This window comes from Sceloporus occidentalis, unplaced genomic scaffold (assembly GCF_023333645.1).
Source record: "Sceloporus occidentalis isolate IW3139 unplaced genomic scaffold, rSceOcc1.0.p SCAF_2, whole genome shotgun sequence".
NCBI lineage: Eukaryota > Metazoa > Chordata > Lepidosauria > Squamata > Phrynosomatidae > Sceloporus > Sceloporus occidentalis.
Window position 1 is genome coordinate 26,671,004 of NW_028316982.1, and position 23,624 is coordinate 26,694,627.

General features: G+C 43.3%; 1 protein-coding gene across 1 annotated transcript; it reads right to left on the minus strand.

Annotated features, from left to right (window-relative positions):
* Positions 1-5,420: 5,420 nt before the first annotated feature.
* Positions 5,421-6,823, minus strand: LOC149318066 (putative membrane protein C3orf80 homolog). The gene has a single exon (XM_089507883.1). The coding sequence runs from the start codon at positions 6,821-6,823 to the stop codon at positions 6,230-6,232; it is 594 nt and encodes a 197-aa protein (XP_089364009.1). The 3' UTR covers positions 5,421-6,229.
* Positions 6,824-23,624: the final 16,801 nt, after the last annotated feature.

Consider the following 23,624-nt stretch of genomic DNA (forward strand, 5'->3'; position numbering starts at 1 on the left):
ATTACTTCAAGGCACAGAACAACAAACTTGTTTCAAATTTCTGTCTTCTAGTTTCATATTCAGTGGCTTGGATCCAAGGATGTATCTGCACTGTAGAAATAATGCAGTTTGACACCACTTTAAGTGCTGTAGTAACAGCCTGTGGAATCCTTGCATCTGTAAAGGTAAAGGTAAAGGTAGTCCCTTGACATGAATGTCTAGTCGTAACCATCTGTAGGGGGCAGTGCCCATCCATTTCTAAGCCGAAGAGCCAGCACTGTCTGAGGACTGCTCTGGTGGTCATGTGGCCAGCATGACTGCACCAAATGCTGTTACCTTCCCATGTAAGTGGTACCTATTTATCTACTTGCATTTGCATGCTTTTGAGCTGCTAGGTTGGCAGAAGCTGGGATTAGTGACAGGAGCTCACCCCATCATGCAGCACTCAGGCCTCAAACTGCCAAGCTTCTGATCTTTCCGTCATCAGAATTGGCTTCTTAACCACTAAGCCATTGCTCTAGTGCCGCAACAAACAGCAGTTCCCAGAATTCTGTAGCACTTTGGAGTTTATCACATGGGAGGAATTTTTCTTAATTTTGAATGAAAAGCAAGTGGGGCCAGAACGCATTCACATGAATTCGCTAGTTCAGCGAATTTATGTGAATTCAAATTGTGTTCGAACTGACTTCCCATTGCCCGAAAATAGCTTGCCATTGCCCAAAATTGTGTGTGGTAGTCTATCATGCAATAACGTGAAACCCCATGATTGCGTTCGGACTGACTTCCCATTGCCCAAAATTGCGTGTGGTAGTTTATCACGCAATAACATTAAACCCCATGATTGCATTCGGATTGCCATTGGATTATACTTCCAATTTCCCTTGTCTGATAAACTCGTTAGCCATAGCAGTTAAAATGGTGTCAAACTAGATTATTTCTGCAGTGTGGATGTAACCCTAGATGCAGAGCTGTGGTTGGCTTAGGCTGTGGATGTCTTAATTTAGAAAGGGTTTTCTTGCCTCTGCTCTAATGGCCTTCTTTCACTTTGCTAAGACTTTTTTAGAAAGCAGAACTAAAATCTGTATTTTACTAATTCCTTGTTACATCTTTTTCATGTGCTATATTCCTGCTCTTTAATCTGCAATTTTTGCGATTTTGTTGTTGTTGTTGTTGAGATACTGATGGTTTGAAACCAGTCATAAAATGGAAAAGGCAGGGTATGAATAATTTGAACAAATAACGTGTATTTTGAAAACAAACACCACAACAGAGGCTTATTCAAGTTTTTGGGAGTTGCAAAACCTCTGGGGAAAGTGGTGAGATTGTGACATTGTAGCCTCCAGACAGTGAATGCAGTGTTTAGTTGGCTCCTGTTTCCACTATGGAGAACTGTTTTCCTTCAGTTTACCCCAGGAAAGGAACAGATATCTCTGACCATAAGAATATATTCATAGGTATATCTGTGCTTAAGAAAACATAGATTAAAGGATTGTCCACAAATTGGCGGAGAAGCCGAAGCAAGGAGCAATTTTCAGCTGGTCTCTGCAAGTTGCACTCATCTCTAACAACGTCTTGAAGAGGCTGATGGATTTCCAGAACTTCCTGCTAAAGTCTACAAAAGCTTATGCTACAACTTCTTTCACACAGTTAGTCTCAAAGGTGCTACAAGATCCTTTTGAATAGTAATGCACTTCTGCATTACCTTATATAAGCACAGTGGGCTCCACAATACAGTGTTGTAATAGAAAAGACTTCAGTTTCTGTTTTAGATGTATTCTCCATTTATGCCAGGCTGCAGGTTCTCCTATCTATCCCCTATACTGTACTATCTATCTCCTGCAATATTAAACACCCTATGCAAACTGAAAGCATGCCCAGAACCCTTTGCAACTTTTTGTGACATATTGGTTTTGTAACCCCAAATATGGTAATATTTAAAGCCGCCCACAGCAGGGAAACCTATAGCTTCCAAAATTTCCCAGCCAACATAGCCATATTGGCCAGGGATTTATTGGAGTTGTAATACAAAAAGTAACTTTTCCAGGCTTTGGGTCAAACAGTGCAATGCTGGAAATGCAGTGATTGCCCCTACTGAAGCATCTCATTAGCTCTTGTGAGGAAGGGAGGAGTATTAAATGAGTAAGTGAAGGAATAGGTAGTAACAATAGTCACAACAGAAGCAGATGTAGTTACATCAGAACTGCATTAAAATATCAAAATGTTTCAAGGTTCATCATGACTTTGTAGGATGATAACTCACATGTTTTGTGCTTGAATTTCACATTTAAAATGGCCAGAAACCTAGCCTATTTTCAGTGAGGTGGGCCTGTTCTTAACAAGGTGGGTTATGAAAGCTGTTGTCTGGATGTATTTATCAGATTTATATCCCACCTTTCTCCCAAAATGACATGTACAGCTAGGACAACCATGTTTGTTCGGAAGATCTTTGTGATTGTAATTTTGGTATTTTCTTTTCTTTGCATGCTTCCTTTTTAAGTACTCTATACACAGCCTTCACCTTTGAAAATAGCCCTGGTGGCGCAGTGGTTAAATGCCTGTACTGCAGCCATTTACTCAAAACCACAAGGTTGCGAGTTCAAGACCAGCAAAAGGGCCCAAGCTCGACTCAGGCTTGCATCCTTCCGAGGTCGCTAAAATGAGTACCCAGACTGTTGGGGGCAAATTAGCTTACTTGCTAATTAGCTTACTTGCTGTTCACTGCTATGATCTTTGGAATAGCGGTATATAAATAAAACAAATTATTATTAATTATTAAAATAAATAGTGCACATTTTGGTCAAAGTAACTAAGGGGAAAGGATTTGTTATGGTGGTCACAGAATGGGTTATCACATTAATCTGCCGTTAAAGAAGGAATTAAGCACTGAATAAATTACAATGGTACGTTAGACTGTTCTTTTCTTAAATCAAATACAAACATGTGAAGGTATGGGTGTGTATGCTACCGTAATTGCGTCTGTGCACTGTATTTCTAATTCTAGTTTTAGGAATTGAGGGTAGACTCAATTTGGTTTGAGGAGCCTGGGCATCTGGATGGGCAATCCATTCAGGGGATAAGCTTCTTCTCTGTGATACTGCCCTCCCACCAAAAATATATTTCATCCAAAGTCCTGGTTTTGAGGTTATGTGGCTACTGGTGCATCTCCTGCTAGTGTTGCCAGTCTGAGGCTCCAGCATGTGTCTTATCATGTGGCATGGTGATGCCAGACCTGACCAACCACCTTGGTACTGACTGTAAGCCACAGTGTGTTGAGCTGGACTTGCAAGCAAATGTACATGCAGCCTTTGAACAATGAGGTTTATCATTCAGCTTGTTCAGTCAGAAGGAAACTCAACTGATATAACTGGAGTGGTTGTAACTAGGATCTTGTACCACATTGGAGACTAATTAAAAGAAAGAGGTTGGCAGCAGTTTTGTAAACTTAAGTCTACTTCCTCAGATGCATTTGGAGTCCACATGCATCTGAGGAAATAGACTGAAAGCTCATGCTGCCAACCTCTTTCATTCAGTTAGTCTCAAAGGTGCTACAAGATCTCTCTACATACTGATTCTATAGACTAACATGGCTATATCTTTCCGGTGTAAATGGGATCACAGGTGGCACAGGGGACTGCTGCAAATACATTAGAAGTTGCTCGCAGCTACCTGATCCTGTGATCAAGTCTGAATATTTCACACAGATATACCAATTCTCCCAAACTGAATTTTGTTGTCTGTTATATGGTGGTAGGATTCAAAGACATAGCCTTTGCATGACACAGGAGATTATCAAATGGGGAAAAGGACGTCGCTGTCCCGTCCTTTCCCTGTGCTTGTCCTGTCCTTCCCGGGTGATCGTGGGAAGGACTTCTGCATGACGTTGAGCTGATCCTGTCATTGTCCCGTCCAGGAAGCACAAATGACAGCGATCGTGTGAAAGACTTTCATATGATGTTTGCACTGATCCTGTCATTGTCCCATGAGTGAAGTGGAATTGTCCCTTCATTTCCTGTCATTTTGTATTAATGGAAGAACCCATTAATGCAACTCCACTTCTCTGACTGGACAGTGACTGGATCAGTGTGACATGTGTGAATTTCTTTCACATGATCGCGGTCATGGATGGGATGAGGATGGGAGAGTGACCTGCTCCCATCGCATCCTGTCCCCGTGTGATAATGTCCTCAGTCTGGAAAACCTTGTAGCACCTTGGAGACTAATCAAAAGAGGTTGGTAGCACGAGCTTTGTCTACAAGCTTTGTCACAGTACATCAAAACCAGGGCTCCTTTCTTTCAGCTAGTCCCCAAGGTGCTACAAGATCCCTTTGCCTATTGTTACATCCTAAGACTTTCAGGCCTTTGGGCAGGAGCCAGCATGCAGAGCATTTTCAAGTGGCCACCCAAAGTCCGATGGTTGCACCAATGAGCTCTAGGACTAAAGACGGGGAAAGGGAAAAGGCTTTTTCACCCAAGGTCACTAATACTTTTGTGGTTTGATAGTGGGTTTCAAGTATTTAAAGTGCTTCACGGACAATATCTCAGCAAGGCTTTGTAAAGCATGCTATCCCTATGCAGCACTTTGGGAAGTAAGACTGATAAAGGCTTCTTGGTGAACTGAAGACTAGTTATTACGGTCCAAATGGACCATTATGGTCCAAAACACACCACAGAAATAATCCAGTTTGAGACCGCTTTAACAGCTCTGGCTCAATGCTAGGCAATTGTAGTTTTGTGAGACATTTAGCCTTCTCTGTCAGAGAGCTCTGGGGCCACACTAAACAATTCCCAGGATTCCCTAGCACTGAGCCAGGGCAGTAAGCAGTCTCAAACTGGATTATTTCTGCATAGTCGCATTAGCTATCCATAATAGCGGGAAGATCACAAAAGCAAGCACACTTCTGAGGCCCTTAAAACTCTTGATCCCAACAAATAAAGAAAACTGGAGGCGGATACATATAAGATGCTGCTGGATGCACTTACAAACTGTTGGAATAGTAAGAAGCTCTTCTCTTGAGCCAGTAGAGGGTTAAGAACCATGACAAGGTTAATGGAAAGCTTTGTAGTGAGCCTTTCTCTCTCTCCCTCTTTTGCTTGCTCTGTTCTCAGCCTTCTTTTTCTGTTGCATTATACTTGTCTTATTTGCTTATATTATGCCGTTTGTATAATCATTTGCTATTTGTTATTATTATGTTTGCCATTATTATTATTATTATGCTTTATTTTGTATCCTTTGTATATATGGGTTTTGTACGATTCTGTTATATATATATCAATATATTGTTTGTTACCCTTTTAAGCATTTGTAGGTAAAGCCTTGTTCATAGTACCTTGTCTCAGTTAGTCTCTTTTCAAATCCAATGCTCCAAGGCAAAGGCCTGCCTTGCAAAGGGAGCAGGGGATGTCTGCTACGAAAAGAAAAGAGACTCTGCTCTCATCTGCATTCTGCCTTTATTTTGGAAGAACCGGTCCCTCCATTCTCCCGCAGCCAGGGCCGGGGGGGGGGTCCAAAGGGGGACTGGGTCCTCGGGGGAAGAGGCTCTGCAGGAGGGTTAGCCAGCAGTCCTACTAGATTCAAAGTCCTCACCTCCCTTTAAAGATCCATCTCCCCAACTGGCTCAGGGTGCATCTGCACTGCGGGGATAATCCAGTTTGACACCGCTTTTGGACTGCCCTGGCTCAGTGCTGGGAAATTCGGGGAGCTGCAGTTGGTTGTGGCACCAGATCAAAGCTACCATTCCCAGAATTCCAGAGCCTCCAGCCCTTGGCTGTCAAAGCGCTCCGAAACCGGATTATTTCTCCAGTGCGAACGCACCACAGCGAGAAAATTGGATTCAAGACAATGCCGCCCCAGGAAAACAGAAGCGAAAACCCCGAAAGATGGAGAAGAGAGTCTTTCCTTCGGAATCTTTTCCGGGAGACAAGAGAGGCTCCAGATGCCCCCCCCCGGACTCCGAGGAAGGAAGAGACGGTGTCCAGGCGCTGGAAGGGCCCGAGGCCTCTGGAGACCAGGGTCCGGATCCTCGCTCCTGGGCGAGTCACACTCTCTCAGCCTCACAGGCTGGCGATGGCAGGACCCCCTCCGAAGAAAGTCGCCCAGAAGAGCCCAGGAGAGAGCGGCCGGGAGCCAGAAGCAGCCGCAGCATCATCGGCAAGAAAGAGCGCAGCCGCCGGCCTTGGAGGGAAGGCTGAGAAGCGGGGCTAAAGCGGGTTGTCTCTGCAGTGCGGAGGCAGCCTTGAGGAGGCCGCTGCTTTAGGCGAGTTGGAGGGCTGCTTCCCCGGCGGGGTCCCGGCGGCCGAGAGGGAGGCCCCGGAGGGACTCTTCGTAGCTGGGCAGCTCCTTGACCTCCTCGTAGCTGGGCAGCCGGAGGGAGGGCGGCGAGGCCAGGGCCGGCGGCGGAGGCTGCTCCAGGAGCCAGTCCCGCGAGCTGGCCTGGGCCCTGCCTCCTTCCCCCTCGGAAGAGGAGCCTCCTTCCCCGGGGCTCTCCGGCTCCTGCTCCCGGGCGCCGCCGCTGCTGCTGCTGCTGGTGCTGCTGCTGTCTCTGCTTCTGGGTCTGGGGCAGATGAGCCTCTGCAGGAAGCATCCCACCCCGAAGAGCAGCCCCAGGATCAGCAGCCCCGAGAGCTTCCGCACCAGCCAGCCGGCCGTCTCCAGCCAGGCGCCCAGCGAAGAGGAGGAGGAGGAGGAGGAGCCCGGAGGGCCAGGAGCCCGAGGGGGAGACAGGGGCCCCGGGCAGCAGAGGCTGCCGTTGCCCCCGGAGGAGGAGAAGGAGGACCGGCAGCAGCAGCCCTGGCCCAGCAGCAGACCCCCCAAGGCCCCCAGCGCCGCCCGGGAGCCCGCAGCCATCCCCGGCCCAAGGAAGGCAGCCAGGCAGCCAGGCAGCCAGGCAGCAGGGCACCGGAGCCCCGGCCGAGAGCAGCGCCAGGCAGCCAGCCCCGGCCCTGGCCCCGAGCCAAGGAGGCAGGCAGAGGGCAGGGAGAGCGGGGAAGCCCCTCGGCCACCAGGCCAGCCCTCCAGGGCAAGGGCCCCCTGAGGAGCCCCAGGGCAAGCCCTCCCGGGTGGAGCTCTCTGGCAAAGGGCTCCCCGATGTTTCCCTATGGGCAAGGGTTGGCTTATATTGCCCTATGGGCTCATATTCTCCTATGTCTTCCTATGAGCAAATATTCTCCCGGGTTTCCCGACGGGCAAGTCTTCTCCAAGGTTTCCCTATGGACAAGTATTTCCCTATGGTTTCCTATGAGCAAATATTCCCCTATGTATCCTTATGGGCAGGTTTCCCCTTACATCTCCCTATGGGCAAGCATTCTCCTATCTGTCCCTATGGGCAGGTTCTGCTCCCAGTCCAAAAGCAGCCCTGGAAGATGGCCATCCAGCCTCTGCTTGAAGGCCTCCAAAGAAGGAGGAGTGTGCGCCACTTTCAAACCCTCCTTATTCTCAGCAAGGTCCTCCTCATGTTGAGCTGGAATCTCTTTTTCTCTAGTTAAACAATAAATAAAAATAATAAAGAAATAAAGAAATAATCTGAATCCTAGTCTCTGGAGCAGCAGAAAACAAGCTTGCTCCCTCCTCAATGTGACATCCTTTCAAATATTGAAACAGGGCTATCATATCACCTCTTAACCTTCTCTTCTCCAGGCTAAACATCCCCAGCTCCCTAAGTGGCTCCTCATAGGGCTTCATGGTTTCCAGACCCTTCATCATTTTGGTCTGCCTCCTCTTTCCTCCTTTTCCCAGCCCTTGCCTTGCAAGTGGCTCCCTTTCCCCTTTCTTCCAAGCTGGCATGAGGATGTGTGTCTGTGTGTCTGTGTGGTGCAGTTGGCACCAAGTGATACTCGAAGGGGAAGGTGACCCTCAAACACCTACCTTTTGGCAGAAAGGGGCTGTGACATTTGTCCTCTTCCCTTTGGAGGGGAGTGACATGAAGCTCAGTGAGAGGAGAAAGGAGAGGCTCCAGATTTTTTTAAAATTAAATTTTCAAATTTCAAAATTTGAAATTAAAAAAAATGAAATTGAAATTGTTAAAAACGTGTATTTTTTAAAAATTTCCTTGAAAAACAAACCCCATCAAGCCAAACATTTAAATTATTCCTGGCAGCAGTGTCAGGGAAGGCAGCATGCGAAGAGCACCAAAGGATAGCAAAATGAAAAGGTTAAGGGCTTGGGCAAGAGGATCGGGAGCTGAGGAGAGTAAATGCAGTTTAACTGGTTTTAGGATAAAGATTGTGGGGTAAACTAGTGAGCCCACAGACCGCATATAGGCCTCCTTGGAACATTTTTCTGGACCCTTCAGGGTTCCTGTGGAAAATTTGACCTTTTTAAATATAAACAGGCCTCCCTGGTAGAAGATTAACCATCCATTAAGAAGCCAAGCCCTCCCTCCAGTCTATCTCCCCTGGTCCAGGCCTCGGAGGTAGAGAAGATCCACTGGACCTCATCCCCTTCCCCACCACCACTCCCTACTCCTTTTGTGTCGTGTCTTTTTAGATTGTAAGCCTGAGGGCAGGGAACCGTCCAATTAAAAAGATTGTATGTACAGCGCTGTGTAAATTTATAAATAAAGGTTGTTAATAATAATAATAATAATAATAATAATAATATAAACAAGTGACCCATACTCCATCCCACCCCTAGTGGGGTATTACTGGCTACTTCACCATCTTTCAGGTATTGGGGGAGCTGCCTTTTTCAGCACCTGTACATATGGGGGCAGGCCTGAAAGTACTTGAAAATCTTGCAAAACAGCTAGTGGTAAATCCCTCTCAGTCACCCACAAACAGTGAACCTTAAGAGCTCAATCCAATATTCTGGTGATAGAATTGTGGAAGGTTCTTCCCCCTGCGGCTTCCCTTGATTCTGCAAAAACAATTCTGCATCATTTATCCAGCATCGCTTGAGCTGGCTTTGGAGGTGCACAGGAGAGTGCGTTAGTGCAAAAGGATTGCTCTCCGACATCCCAGTTCTCCTGGAATCTGTTCTTCCACCACCTGAATTTGCTGTAAGACAGCAGACTTTTAATGATGGAAAAAATTATTCACACACACACTTCTGAACTTTCTGTGATATTAGTTAACTGAGAGCAGCTAAAAATGGCAACAAATTGTCATCATTGGAAAAAGTCACAGATGAAGATGAAATGGAATACAAGAACTGAAGAAAGAGAAATCATCAAATTGGGGGGCGGGGATATGGAGATTCTCTCCACATTAAAGTAGCATTCCCTGTGCACCTAGATTCTTGCTTGCCTACATTAACTTAATAGGTCTTGCACTTTAAAAAAAAAGAAATCTGCTTGAGTTAAAAACGGTAAGTGTCATGTATATTTTCCCTTGAAACGTTCAGTATTCTTCATCGCTCCTCACAAGATCCCTAGGGCCATTCAAAAGTGCTTCATACAGCAGTAACAAAATATAGCTAAATGAGAACCTTGGACATGTGTTGATATGCATAAGAAAAATCAATGGACTTTGCCAGTGCTGTGTTGTAGCACAGACACGACAGTAATGCTGAAATAACATGTTCATGGCACGTTCAAAAGACTGGAGAGAATAAAGGTCTGCTATTCTGAAGAAGCAGCAGCCTTGGTTTTAACCAGTATACAAATCCTCTTCCATTTGTTAGCAGTGGAAGCAGTATGGATCTAATTTACTCCAGAGGTGAGATTCAGCCCTCTGCAACTTCAAGTGTTGATGAGCATCAAGATGACAACTCCATCCTGGGAACCATGCTCCCTGTAGGATGCTTTGGAGCTATGGTTCCCAGCCTTGAATCCCCAAATCTTGTTGACTACAGCAACTGGAACATCTAACTGTTGCTCTTGTTGACTTGGGCTGCTCAGAGTTTAATTAATACTGTATCAGTTTTGTTTGGGATTTATTGCTTTAAAGGGCCCCTCCTCTCTCTCCACCACAGGAACCAATCTGCATGCCCTTCACTGCAAGTCACAGCAGTCCATATCTGTTTATGAAATTTTCAAGTATATGTTTTTGTGGTGTGCAAATTTCTTCTCGTTTTCCAATCCACAGAATTCTGCAAAATACAATTAGCTGGTGAATATCTTCTACCAGATATGCCTACTTTCCACACTAGAACTGGAATCAATGGGTCTTAAGCCAGGATTTTGGTGCCATAGCTTATCCGTGACACAGTAATCGATACGCAAATATCTATACCTTGCAACACCTTTGGGACTAACTGAAAGACAGAAGTTGGTAGCACAAGCTTTTGTAGACTTGAGCCTGCTACCTCAGATGTATTTGGTGGAACAGGCTGAAGTCTCCGAAAGCTCATGCTAACAACTTCTATCTTTCGGTTAGTCTCAAAGGTGCTGCAAGAACCCTTTGCATACTGATTTTTCCTGACTAACATGGCTATGTCTTTTTTTTCCCCTAGTTATCTATGGATCCAGTAACTGAGTTGAAATTAATCGAGAAAAAGAAATTTCTAGTATCTGGTGAATTATCTGGTGCATTTGGTGAAGTAGACTGAAGTCCATGAAAGCTTACTACTAGAAATTTCTTTTTCTCATTGTCAAAAATGCTGCAAGATTTCTTTATAACTTGTAGAGTCGAAGCATACTGAGATGTTTTTCATGAGTTGGGGGGGGGGGGTTGTAATAAGGGCATTTCAAAAATAACTGAAGGAGTGGGAGTGAAGTCACGTTACTTGTGTAATAAGTAATGTTACTAGTTGATTTGAATGGCTATATTTAATGTGCATCTTTTGGCATTTTGCCAAGAATTTTTCAAGCTTTATGCCATTCTCTTATCAATCTCAAATCCCACCAAGTGATAAAAACACACACAAAAGTAATGAATAACACACCCATGGTGGTGTACAGGCCACCCCTTTGGGGCGGCTTGCACACACCCCTTTCCCTGATGGATCGGGCCTCAGCTGCCACAGCAGCAGCCCTGAGGCCCCAATCCGCTGCTTTTCCAGGGCAAAAGTCCGGTTCCCTGCAGCCTTGAAAGGGGTGTCCTTGGGGCTTCATGTCCCAAGGACACCCCGACAGCAGCAGGGAAAGGGAGAAAGGGGCCACTCGGCCCCTTTCTCCTTTGTGTCGCTGGCGCAGCCATGTAAAGGCTGTGCCAGCGACACAAACAAAGGAAGGAGCTCCGTTTCAGAGCTCCTTCCGGTGCCGCTGAAAGGGTGCCATAGGCACCCTTCCGCGGCGCCAAGACGTCACGTCTGCACCGCCCCATTTGGAGGCAGCGCGGCTATGACGTTGTAATGGCGGCACCCCTTACAATGTACTAGGGTTGCAGGGTGTCTGGAAAGAGTGCCCCAAGGCATGCAGGCAGGTGCAGAGCACTGGTCTGTACAGCGCCCAAGTTACCTTTTAGATATTGTGAGGAATAACAGTAAAGGGTGATTTTTTAAAAGCTCATAATAACAAAACCGATGACTTAAAAAGAAAATTACTTTCTGAGTTCTGTCAATGCCTTGAAGAAATGTTGAGAATTTGGGTGTTTAAGATCAAAGTCTTTTGTGCCCAGTTTCCAGACTGTTCAACGGGTTGTGTCCTTCCAAGTGCTGAAGGAATAGCAAATGTGTTGAGGACCTGCAGCCACCTCTTTTGTTGTGGATCAGGGCTGCAGCAACTACATGCTGTGGCCCCGATCTAGCATTTCTGTGATGCAAAAAAGAGCCGCAAAAAGCGGCTCCTGTTTGTGCCATGGAAAGGGGCTCTAGCTGTGGTGGCAGCTTTTCACCACTTCTTTGGTGCAATGCATGTAAGCGCTATGCTGAAGATGTAGCGTGATGCTGCCTGCTGTCTTGTCAGGTGGCATGGTGGCAATGTCCGGGTGGCCAGCATGTGGACGCCACACCCCTGCTCCACCCTGAGGCCGGCTCTTTATGTCGGTCTGTTGAGGCCCTCAGTCCCACACTCAACAGACCCAGCATCTTCATTATTAAGGGAAGAAACCTCTTTGAAGACAGAGTGGTTCTTTTGAAGTTCCTTCCTAACAAGAGAAAGCTTGCACTTTGAAGATGTCTCCATGAAGATAAAATTACAATGGTCAGAATCTCTTTAGCATAAGCGCTAGTGTTGCCTCTCTTCAGATGTCTTTAACTCAGAGTAGAATGTCAAGGAAGCAAAGATAAGAATCATTTTGCTTTAGAGCATCTTCTAGGATAATCTGGAAGTACTGTAACAGTCTAAAGGCAATAGATTCCATCTGATCTTGGAAGCTAAGGGTCAACCATGATTAGTACTTGAATGGAAGACCACCAACAAATACCAGAAGCTGTAGGCTATATTTCAGAGGAAGGAACTGGCAAAACCATTTCTGAGTATTGCTTGCCTAAGAAAACCCTATGAAATTCATGGGGTTGTCATAAGTCAACAGGCAATTTGAAGGCACATATGGCAAAACTTTAGATAAGTCTTGACTGCAAGCCTAAACATACTAGGAATTAAATTCCATTGCAACCAGTGGAATTTTCCTCTGAGTAAACATGCATAGGATAGGATCATGTTGTGAAAGCACATGGCACATGATTTCAGTTGCAGCAAAGCTTTGCTGGATTATACTCAAGCTGCTTACAGAATAAATAAATAATGTATTTGCATCTTGCTTTTTTTACACTCAAAGGTCAAAATCCCCAGCACAGAGTTAAATTTGCTGATGCCCAGTTATTTCCATTGGTTTAGACATGCCAAATGCAGTTTTGGGTTGTGGTCAAGTTGGCTAAGAGAATGAAACATCAGCATAACATCACTAATTATCAATAAAATTACATCATTAAAAAACACAGCAGTTCAAGATCAAATTATAAAAGAAGAGAGGCACCAGATCAAAACCTAAACCTGCTCAGATTGCTCTCACAGTCAGCCGGCAACCTTAGCTGCACAGATGTTACTGATAATCAAGTTTTCATGGTTTTGTTATCCTTGATGGAGTTGCTCTTTTCCCAGACCCATGGGAGTACTTGACTTCTTGCTCTAGGAAAGGAGGACTGTACTTATGCACAAAACCTGAAGAGCTTCCAGGATTGTATCTAATTTATATTACTATGCCAATAATGATTTTCTTGGTTGGATACATCAGTTTAGCTGAATGTGCTATATACGGTTTATTATGCAGACTACAGCTATTTAGATTTAATTATTTATTTTATGCAGACATCATCTTATGACTCCTCTTTTGATAGCCTTGAAAATGTACCAAAATTACTGTCTGGTTTTGAAATTTACACCAGATCTACAGGGCCAAGTTCAGTTTTAACACTGTCAAAGTAACTGTGCCAGGGCTTGCTTTTGGAACAATTTTGTTCAGTATCATATACTCTGTTGATTTTTTATAATGCCTATAGATTATTTTATACTGCCTGTGTCATTGGTTATACTATAAGGCAGTTGGATTCTTTTGAATAATGCTAGGTGAATTGCCTCTTATTTACATGGAATACAAGCAATGAAGGGCTTTATCACACACAGCTTTTAAATTGCCATAAAAGTTGGATAACAGCACCATTGGCAGTATCTATCACAAGATGTGTCTCCCTCTTATCACTGCCTTGCCTTCAAAGCATGGTTAGCTTGCATCTTGACATTGGCAGAAAAAACTGTCAATCAACTCCCAATAGCACTAGTCCTCAGGTGCAGTATTGCACTAGTCCTCAGGTGCAGTAAAATCTCCCCTGTGTCAGTTCCAGGATTGTGTGGTTAAACAATTCCAGTGTTTCCTCCTCTCTTTTGTTCCCCTATTCTCTTCACTATTCCAGAATAGCCTTGTTTGATTTTGTTTTTTAAAAACTTTCTTTTTTGCTAACCTACATTTAGAATTAAGTTTAAAACACACACACACACACGGCACATTGTGTAGGGCATAGGGACAGGCTTAAGAACAAGGGCAGAAGAAAGCACAAGGGGCCAGCAGCAACCTAATTGTGTTAAAGGAGGGTTGCACATTAGGGAGTGGTACCAATATGCTATGTATGCACTTCCTTTCCTTAACACAATTATGGCGAGAATAGAGGTGGTGTGATAATGTCCAAAGTTAATATTAAAGGCAACCCTGCATGCAGTCTTGGAGTGAAGCCAGAGCTCATAGGACTGAAGCACCAGGATCTTTTGGTTGGCAAGAATGATGATATCATCTGCTACCCTTCTTAGACTTCTCTGTTTCCTCTGTAATTTTCACAGTAGCTGTTAGGTGACAGAACAAAATGGATTTTCCCAGCAACAATATATTTGCTCTAGCCCTTTTGTCATATAAAGTATGTGGGTATGCATGCATGTGCAAAAATTACATACATAGAGGGAGAGGAAAAGATGAGTCTCTGCAGCTGCCTGCTATGGGGACTGGACTATCATGATGAGTGACTGCATTTTAAAATCTACCACTGATTAAATCATTACCTTTATATGGTTGTAGTCTTAGCTACTGGTGGTTGTTTCTTAAATTCTAGATTAAATCTGTGCTTTGAATAAAACCATAAGCCAGTTTCAAAAGGAGACCACAGAAGGAACACTAGAAAAATGCATTAGCATAGCACATTTCTTTAGCTAATGGGGCATATTTCTTAGAATGAGTAAGGCAGAATCAACACCAGGGCTGAGGTGAATGAATAACAGTTATTTTCTATTTCTCATTTCCCCCATCATTTTGTCTGATTTTTGCATCAATTTGTGTACTCTCTCTCTCTCTCTCTCTCTCTCACACACACACACACACACACAGAGGGAGAGCGAGAGAGAGAGAGAGAGAGAGAAAGTGAGAGCAATATAATACAGCGCGCCCGCGCCATACGCAGGCACGCCATACGCGGCCTTGAGAATACGCGCTCAAGCCGCAGGGCGCGCGCGGGGTGGAAGGGGCGGCACGTCCCATTCAATTGAATGGGTGTGTGCGCCCGTTGTGCCCCGCGCGCGCCCGCGCCGCCGCGCCGCCACGCACGAGCCCCATTGTTTCCAATGGGGCTCGAGCATAGGTGGAATTCACCTTACGGGGAGGGATCCGGAACGGATCCCCCGCGTAAGGCGAGGACGGACTGTATTGCTCTTCTCTCACTGTGAGGAGTTTGTGCAGCACTTGCAGATAAAATTGCTCAGATAACTCTGACTTGGACACTGTAGTAGACATAGGTTTGGTAGATGTTACCACTCTGTATGCCCAGAGTTATTGGATATGTTTTAGTTGAGAGGTGAGAGCCATCACATGCATACTGGATCCATGCCCTTCCTGGTTGTTGAAAGCAGCCTGACGGGGACTGGCTGACTGGGTAAGAGGAGTAGTGAATGCCTCACTACAGCAAAGCAGTTTCCATGTTATCTAAAGTCCCATTCCCACTGGGCATATAAAGCAATGTATATCACTGCGAGTCTGGATCGGATCAAGTTTCTGAGTCATATTCGAATCAGGTCCATCGTTCCCATTACAAAAGGGAGCAAATGGACTCGGTTTTTCTTGACCCATGTTCTCGTTCCCATTGATATTTCGCTGTAGTATTTTGACGTGGGTTTTTTTGTTCCCTGTTCCCATTGCCTTTCTGGAACCATTTTTTAAAAAAGCTGTCAATCAAGCGCTTAGGCGATTAGACATCACAGTGACGTCTAATTCCCCCCTTCCTCTTCAAACCACCCCAATATGCAGCAGCCAGCCACCCCTTTTCTGTCTCAAAAACAGAAACAAGGCTGGATGCAGGAGCCACATTCAGGGTTTGGGTTTTTTTTCTCTCTCTTTTTCCTTTGCACTCACAAAAAGTTTTCGCCAGACTCCCTTTCTCCATATCCCTTCTCCTCTTTCCTTTCTTTCCCCCTCCCGCTCCAAAAACCCCAGTTTAACTTTCTTCTTTTTTAAAAAGAAAGTTTTACACAGTCGAATATTTATTATTATTATTATTATTATTATTATTATTATTATTTGCAAAGAGAGGGAGAGAAAGATGGCTCTATGGGGAATTTGAAGAGAAAAAAAGTTGAGGGCTTGAATAGGTACATAAAGAGAGAGGGAGTTGTATTTCTTAGTGATCTTCCCTTAAATTTTGGGGGGGGGGGGTGCTTAGGCACCCTAAGGCCCTTTTATTACAGTTGGGAGCCTTGGGGTTTTCCAAGGTGGAAAGAGGCGCCCACTTGCTACCCAATGGGGCTCCTCACAAGCAAGAGCCTCAGGTCCAGCATTCCTGCCTCAGGAGGATTTGGGGGAAGGCATTTCCTTCCCAGTAAGCCCCTACAAAGCTGAGGAGAGCCTGAGTGAGGAGGCTCCTGGCCACCATCGGTCTCCTCCTGAGCAGAGGGACCCTTCTTCTTCAAACCACCCTGATATGCAGCAGCCAGCTAGCCCTTTTCTGTCTCAAAAAAGGGAAACAAGGCTGAATGCAGGAGCCACATTCAGGGTTTGGTTTCTCTCTCTCTCTTTTTCCTTTCCACCCACAAAAAGGTTTCACCAGCCTCCTTTTCTCCATATCCCTTCTCCTCTTTCTTTTCTTTTCCCCTCCCTCTCCAAAAACCCCAGTTTAACTTTCTTCTTAAAAAAAAAGTTTTACACACCACTGGGGAAAGACTACGCGAACGGGGGAAAATGGCACCGGGAATGCCAGGAAAGAGAACAAAGCTGGTGACATCCCCAGACTAGCCCCTTGAACATTGCTCCTCCCCCGATTGTCGTTCCCATTAGTTTGCCGCGGATCCGACACGGCAGCTGCAAAAAAGCCCTCTGGAAAAGTGGTGTCAGGATAACCCAGGTTATCCACCGCTGATTCCGGTTTTAGCTAGAGAAATTGATCAAAGTTGGATCGAATGTGGATTCAAATGGGAACAATTTTCCTTAAACAAGGATCGAACACAAGTTCAAATGGGAACGATGTTCCTATAATCCGATTCTTGATTCGATTTATAGCCCACTGGGAAAGAGGCTATGGTGAAGCCATTATTGGGAGGGGAGGGGACTTCTCTGGATCTCAGCCAGAACTACCAGTCAGTATCTAATATCAGCTTTTGTTGGAGTGTTTGGTGGCCTCCCAGCTCCAGAGGTTCCTTTAGGTTTTCTAGGTCCCTTTCAATCTGGCTTCAAGCTTGGTTATGGGATGGTCATCTTGATAGATGACCTATGCAGGGAACTATGCAGGGAATGTGTCTTTGTTACTTCTGTTGCACGTCTTAGTGGCTTTCAGTACCATCAACCATGGTACACCGTGTGAGGATGGCATGGGGGAGCATGGGGGTGATATACGAGGGGAGTGCAGACATGGTGCATGAGGGAGTGCATGTGGGAAGCATGGGGGTGGCCCATGGGTGGGAGTGTGTGTGTGGGGAGCATGGGGATGGCATGTAAGGGGGAGCATGGGGATAACACAGGGAGTGCACATGAGAGTGCATGGGGGAGTGCAGGGAGGGAGGCCATGACAGGCTGTTACCCTCCTTCTGGGGTGTCACACGGTGCAGGGTTCATCACTGCACCTCCTAATGATGCCACTGCTTGGATCCCATTTTGGGAGAAAAGTGGGATATAAGTGCAATAAATAAATAAACAAATATGAAGTACAAGCACATTTTATCTGAATATATATATATTTTAGTATGGAGGTTTGTCTAATATATGCATTTCAACAAGCAATTCTCCATATTCTGTTTTCATATCTAATTTGCACTAATGTACACGTAAGGAAAATATATTATGATTGGTTTTTATCTCTATTTGCTTTTAATTTATGTTGTGAGCCACTTTGAGTCCCATAATAAGTTAAAAGGCAAAATATAAATACTGTAAAACTGGATAATAAATGAATAAAGTTCCCTCAAATGTACCCTTTTTTGGTATGCATTTTTTTGCATTAGAGAACTGTACTTCAAAACAGATAAAACTGCTAACACTGAAATATAATTGCATCTTGGTTATTACATTGGTTTTACATTAAAATACAAATCAAATTAATACATGCTGCCCCTGATTCTTTCTGTTACAGAGACACTGCTGTTTCAATGTTTACATTATTTGTAACTGATGGAGATCCACCAAGGAATACCAGGTATTGTAGATTATATTTCAGAGGAAGGCAGTTTATTATTTTAGGTTATTTCGTTAAAATGGAGACAGAGTAAATACACAGATATGTTGCTGTTGTTTGTGCCATCAAATCATTTCCAACTTATGGTGACCTCTCTATTGATTTCCTTCCATACCACACACCATACAAAATCCTTAGTCATTTTTTTTTTGTACTAATGGTACTCATAAAGTGAGTGAAGGATCATAACTGTGAAGTTAAAGTGTGTAGAATTGTTTTTCTCCTTCCTGTATCTCATGTGCACTGAAGTCCAGTTGTTTATTGACCACTTATAGGCCCATTTTAGCACCAGTCCCAACACTGGCTGGTTTTGAAGTTCCTTGAACAAAATGTGCTGGTGAGGAGGATCCTTCTGCATCTGTGGCCCTTGGTGAGTGAAATGATCCAGGCCAGGTTTGCTAGAATGTTTTAGACTAAATACTGAAAAAGTTCACTCAAGATTTTCAGCTGGGAAGGCAAGGACAGATGGTCTACAACCTTAGACAATCTAAAATAATGAAGTCTGGTCTTCCAAACTTGTGGTGAATCTAAATATTCATCTTACTCACCCTAACTGACAACAGAGACAACATCACAGCTGTTTGTAGGAGGCTTCCATGCCTAGCTTGCCAGGGTATATCCCATGTAGAATTTACTTTCAGGTGAGATAGTTGCATTTTTGCTTAGAGAATTTCAATTTTAGGCTATCTAATAATTTTCAGTACTCCAGTCATTTTGTGTACCGCATGAGTACCATACTGCATAAACAAGTGTGAGAATAGCAGTTCTGATTATATTTTTTTGTTTTGTTTCAAAAAAACCCTCATAATTTTTAGATTTCTTCGTAGAGTTTTATTTCCTGAGTAAAACACTGTGTAATTATTTGACTCAAAATGCCCTAATCCTGTCCATTTTAACTCGTTCACCCCAAGTATTTATATGTTTCAATTCTTGTTTTAATATGTCTAGCTTCCCTGGATTCATGTGTCTCATGTTTTATGTTCCTATAATATGTGTTGTGCAGCTTTGGACTTTCCTTTCACCTCTGAGAAGGTCAACACCTGAACATCCTTTCAGCCTGAGTCAGTTGTGCCACTAGCCACAGCACTACATATAGTTTTCCTCTGCTGTACCCCAGTAACTCACTGGGTGCCATCTGACCTGAAAATTTCATCTTCTGGCACTGTTTTTTTTCCCATTTTGGATTGTCTCATCATAGGTTTTTATGGCAAATGATATTCAAAAGGAGTTTACCATGCCTCCTTCTGCACAGTACTAACAAACATTAGCTACGTTCTCAGAGATAACACTGCTGTTATCTCTGAGAAATCCTCCGTCAGTGTCATTCCCCAATACTGCTACTGCCTAGTAGCTGTTTGGAACATTTAGCTTGGCTCCTCAGCAAAAACCTGTCTGAGATGGGCTGCCTACCAGCAGCACTGCTGCCATTGGCTTAGTGTCTTGCTTCACAGGAGCATGCAATTCCACCTCCACAGAAAGGTAATGCCATTGGTGGGAGTTGGAGGTATGGCAGAAGAAAGTGTATATCCTTTAAGCTTGTTGTGTATCTAAATTCTTATTCTCAAGAGCTTTAATGACCCTGTTCACCATTTCAAAATTGGCATTTGGTTGGACTAGCGCTCTCTGGCTGAGAATTCTAAATACAGCTGCCAAAATTATAGATCCCAGGATTTCATAAGATATCGTTAGGGCAATTAAAATGGAAACCTAGTGCTTTAACTTCGTAATGTACAGTGGCCTTATGAGAATGTCTTGCAGATTATTACAAAGACTTTGTTTTATGGCACTTTAAGACTACGAGACATCAACAAACTACTTTGTGGGGACCTCATGGCTCCAACACAAACATTGGGGAGCTCACGGCTTCAGAGAGTAAACATCTAAAGGCACCTATACCTGATATGGGGTTATTTTTTTACTTGCTAATAGTTAAGACAGGCAGTAGTTTAAACAACAACTCATTAGCTGAAGTAGAAAAAGTATGGTTACCAGTGGAAAAAAATATTGGAATAAGAATTGGCAAGATCTGATAATATAGTGCTTTGCAGTGAAATGGGAAACTGCTGTACATAAGTTATATATATAACTTTAAAACTCAGCATAAAAACAGTATTTTTATTCTCTATTTGCCCTTTCCTTTTATTATTACAATTTTCCCCTTTGAACTTTTGTAGTTTTTAATAGGCAGATCCACTAAGAACATTTTACAAGTTAAAGAATGGTGGTGATAGGATGACTTAAACAATAACAGAAGGTAGACAGCATCATAAGTTAAGAGTCAGAAGGAAGTATTAAGTTTTTTTTAAATCAAGAATGAAGAATACTGTTATTTGGTAAGGCTACAATTATGTAGTAGAAAACAGTTAATATGTATATAATTATATGTATATAATTATTATATGTGTTTTACTTTATGTGTTTTATATGTTATAAATAAAATATTTTTTAAAAAGTCAAGCATGCTTCCATTTTTGGATAGAGTTTCACATAAGGAATGCACTTCCATTCTCATCCAACCACTATAATGTGTATGGTGATGAATCACACAGTATATAATAAACCTGTGGTGAAAAAGCAGATGGCTTGTTTTAAACAATGTCCCACACTGGCAGCCTTTTCATTCTGATTGTTCTGATCTATAAAGCTTGTAACACTGAGGAGAGAAAAACAATTAATGGGTCCATCCATTTAGAGTCAAGCATCTCAGAGAGAAATACTGTACAGAGCAGATACTGTGAAACTGCCTACTAATAGGTTTCCTTTTTTACTCTCCATTATCGATAATGTTAATAATCATATTTATTAGCAGTGATTATTGAGACTAGCAAAACAAAACAAAACAAAAACCTCTCCAAAGCGCTCTCTCTCTCTCTCTCTCTCACACACACACACACACACACACACACACACACACACACTCTCCCAGATTTAATGGTAAAAGGTGACAAATATTTTCTGTCAATTTGACTATTGCACTAGATTCATGTCCCCCACACAGCATGGCCATAGAGGACATGGATGCTATTTCAACTTTCATTTTTAAATTCTCAGCATTAAAGATTTGTTCATGGGTCTGTTATACTGCAAAACAGGTATTTATTTTAAAAGAATATTTGTGTTGCTTTTAAATATTAGTAACATATTAAAATTTGCCACAATAACTATAGCAATACTACCAGCATAAAATGAAGGTTACCATTTCCCCCCTTGAAGCAACATTATTCAAACTTTTAACATGCAGATCTAGTAGACAAGCCAACTGTGTATTTACTTATAATAGTCATATATATTTGACAGTGTGCAGGGCTGAGCTAAAAAGGCTTCTGATAAATTTCAGTGCTCCATTCAAAGTCAGGAAATTTGGGGGGGGGGGGAATTTTGGCACCTATTGGGTTGGCTTATGGATGGCAACACTTTTGTTTGTTGTGCATCTTCAAGTCACTTTCGACATATGGCAACCCTAAGGCAAACGTCATGGGGTTTTCTTGCCAAGATTTGCTCAGAGGGGATTTACCACTGACTTCCTCTGAGGTCAAAAGAGTATGACTTGCCCAAGGTCACCCAGTGGATTTCCATGTCCTATAGTGAGGATTTGAACCCTGGTCTTCAGACTCCTCACTTCCAATGCCAGGAAGCTATGTAAAATGTGTCCTGCTGAGTTGCCCAGTGCTACAGCCACTGCCAGTTGTTCACTCTGAAGTCAGAATGAAGTGCCCAGCCATGTGATTGTTGCTGTGTGCCATGTTCTGACCTCAGAGCAAAGTGACCCATGGTGGCAGTGGATACACCGGGAGGCTCAGGGGTACATATGTGCAGCCACCCATGTCAGAACAAAGGGCCTTTGTAACAGGGGAGCCTTAGGACAATGCAAACAGAACCAAGGATGTGGCAGTTTGAAGCTGCCGCCACAGTGAAAAATTAATGCAGTTTGACACCACACTGTCATAGCTTCATCCTATGGAATCCTGGAATTTCTAGTTTGTTGTGGCATCAGAGCTTTCTGAGAGAGAAGGCTAAATGTATCACAAAACTACAAATCCCAGGATTCAATAGCATTGAACCATGGCAGTTAAAGCAGTATCAAACTGCATTATTTCTGCAGCATAGATGCAACCCACATCTTCCAATGTGAGGTTTTCTCAGTGTGATTTTTAATAAGCACTCAGACAAATGCTGGTCCAATACTAAGAGCTTTAATTCATATCTAGAAAATTTAAAATCATGTATGAAACACTTTAAAAGATACGCACAAGATTTTTTTAAAATGACTATTCAATATATCCACATTTACAGTCTAATGTAGGACATGGTAAACAAGGAAAAGTGAAGGAAGTAAATTATCCAGAGGTTTCAGCAACAGAACCATCAGTAATCTTGTGATAATGATCAAGGAGGAAGAGGAGGAACAGTATGGCATACACGGAATACAGTAAGGGAAACAGAAAGGCATTCCAATGATGTGGAAGAGTATAAAGAAATGCAAAGAAACAGAAATTAGAGGTGGCAATCTTAATCGGAACAGAAAGATTTATGGTTGACAGGAAAAGATTATTTAGATATAGACAAAGTGAAGAGATAGGTGTCAAGGATCAAGATTATGAGGCACTTAATAAAACCTACATGAAGCCTGAACTGAATGTGATAAGATGTCTCCTTTTTATGGACATGTCCTACATTTCAACCTTCTGTCCAGGAGGAATTCCAAAATATCCTCTATTTTGAGCATGACTAAGAAGCGCATTCAGTAACACCACATTTGCTGTCTCACTTTGAGACATTTGTCTACTTGGCAGCCTGTTCTTGCTGCAAACAGAGGGATAGAATGGATCCTTCTAAAGTTCTTTTTTCCTAGGAGCAGCAGCAAGACTTGCGTCCAGAGCTAAGGATGCATTTGCTTCTTGGAGGGGAAAATGATGGCAGGCGTGTTAAGTAATGGGTTACTTGAGGACACAATGCAAATGTTGAAGAAATTTTTCCCTTAATTTCGGCATAGTGGACAAATGAAAGGCATAATTTAAGTGCAGATTCAGTCAAGGCTTTGTTGCTAATAAAGTACAATTTTAAGCATTTGTCTTGCTCAAAGTTCTATCAGTATATTGCAAGCCAACAAGGCATTTTAATGAAGGTAAATTCATATAGGGTATGCAGTGGCTCAAGTGGTTAAGACGCTGACTCTATTGACTGCAAGACTGGCAGGTTGGCAGTTCGAGGCCCGGGTGCTGCATGGTGGGCTGAGCGCCTATCAACAGTCCCAGCTTCTGCCAGCCTAGTAGTTCAAAAGCATTCAAATGCAAGTGGATAAATAGGTACCACTTCAGTGGGAAGGTTGCTCATCACTGAACATGCTGGTTAGGGCTCCTAGGAGCTGCACTCCAATACCATCTGGAGGGCCACATTTCACTGTTATATATAACTATGGCAAGGCATCCTGTGCTATATCAAGCAACTAGTGTGATAAATGACAGTCATACTTTTCCTATGTTCTGTTTCTAAGAACAAAATTACAGCTGTTGAGCAACAGATGCTTCAGTGAACACAAAAAGGCACAGGTATAAGTTTTTCTCACTTTAAATTATGGTAACTAGGGTGACTTGTGGATCCATTTTCTTGAATGAAAATGACACTATATAAATAT

Excerpts from the sequence above, each read along its gene's own strand:
- LOC149318066 (XM_089507883.1), bottom strand. The coding sequence starts at position 6,823 with ATGGCTGCGGGCTCCCGGGCGGCGCTGGGGGCCTTGGGGGGTCTGCTG.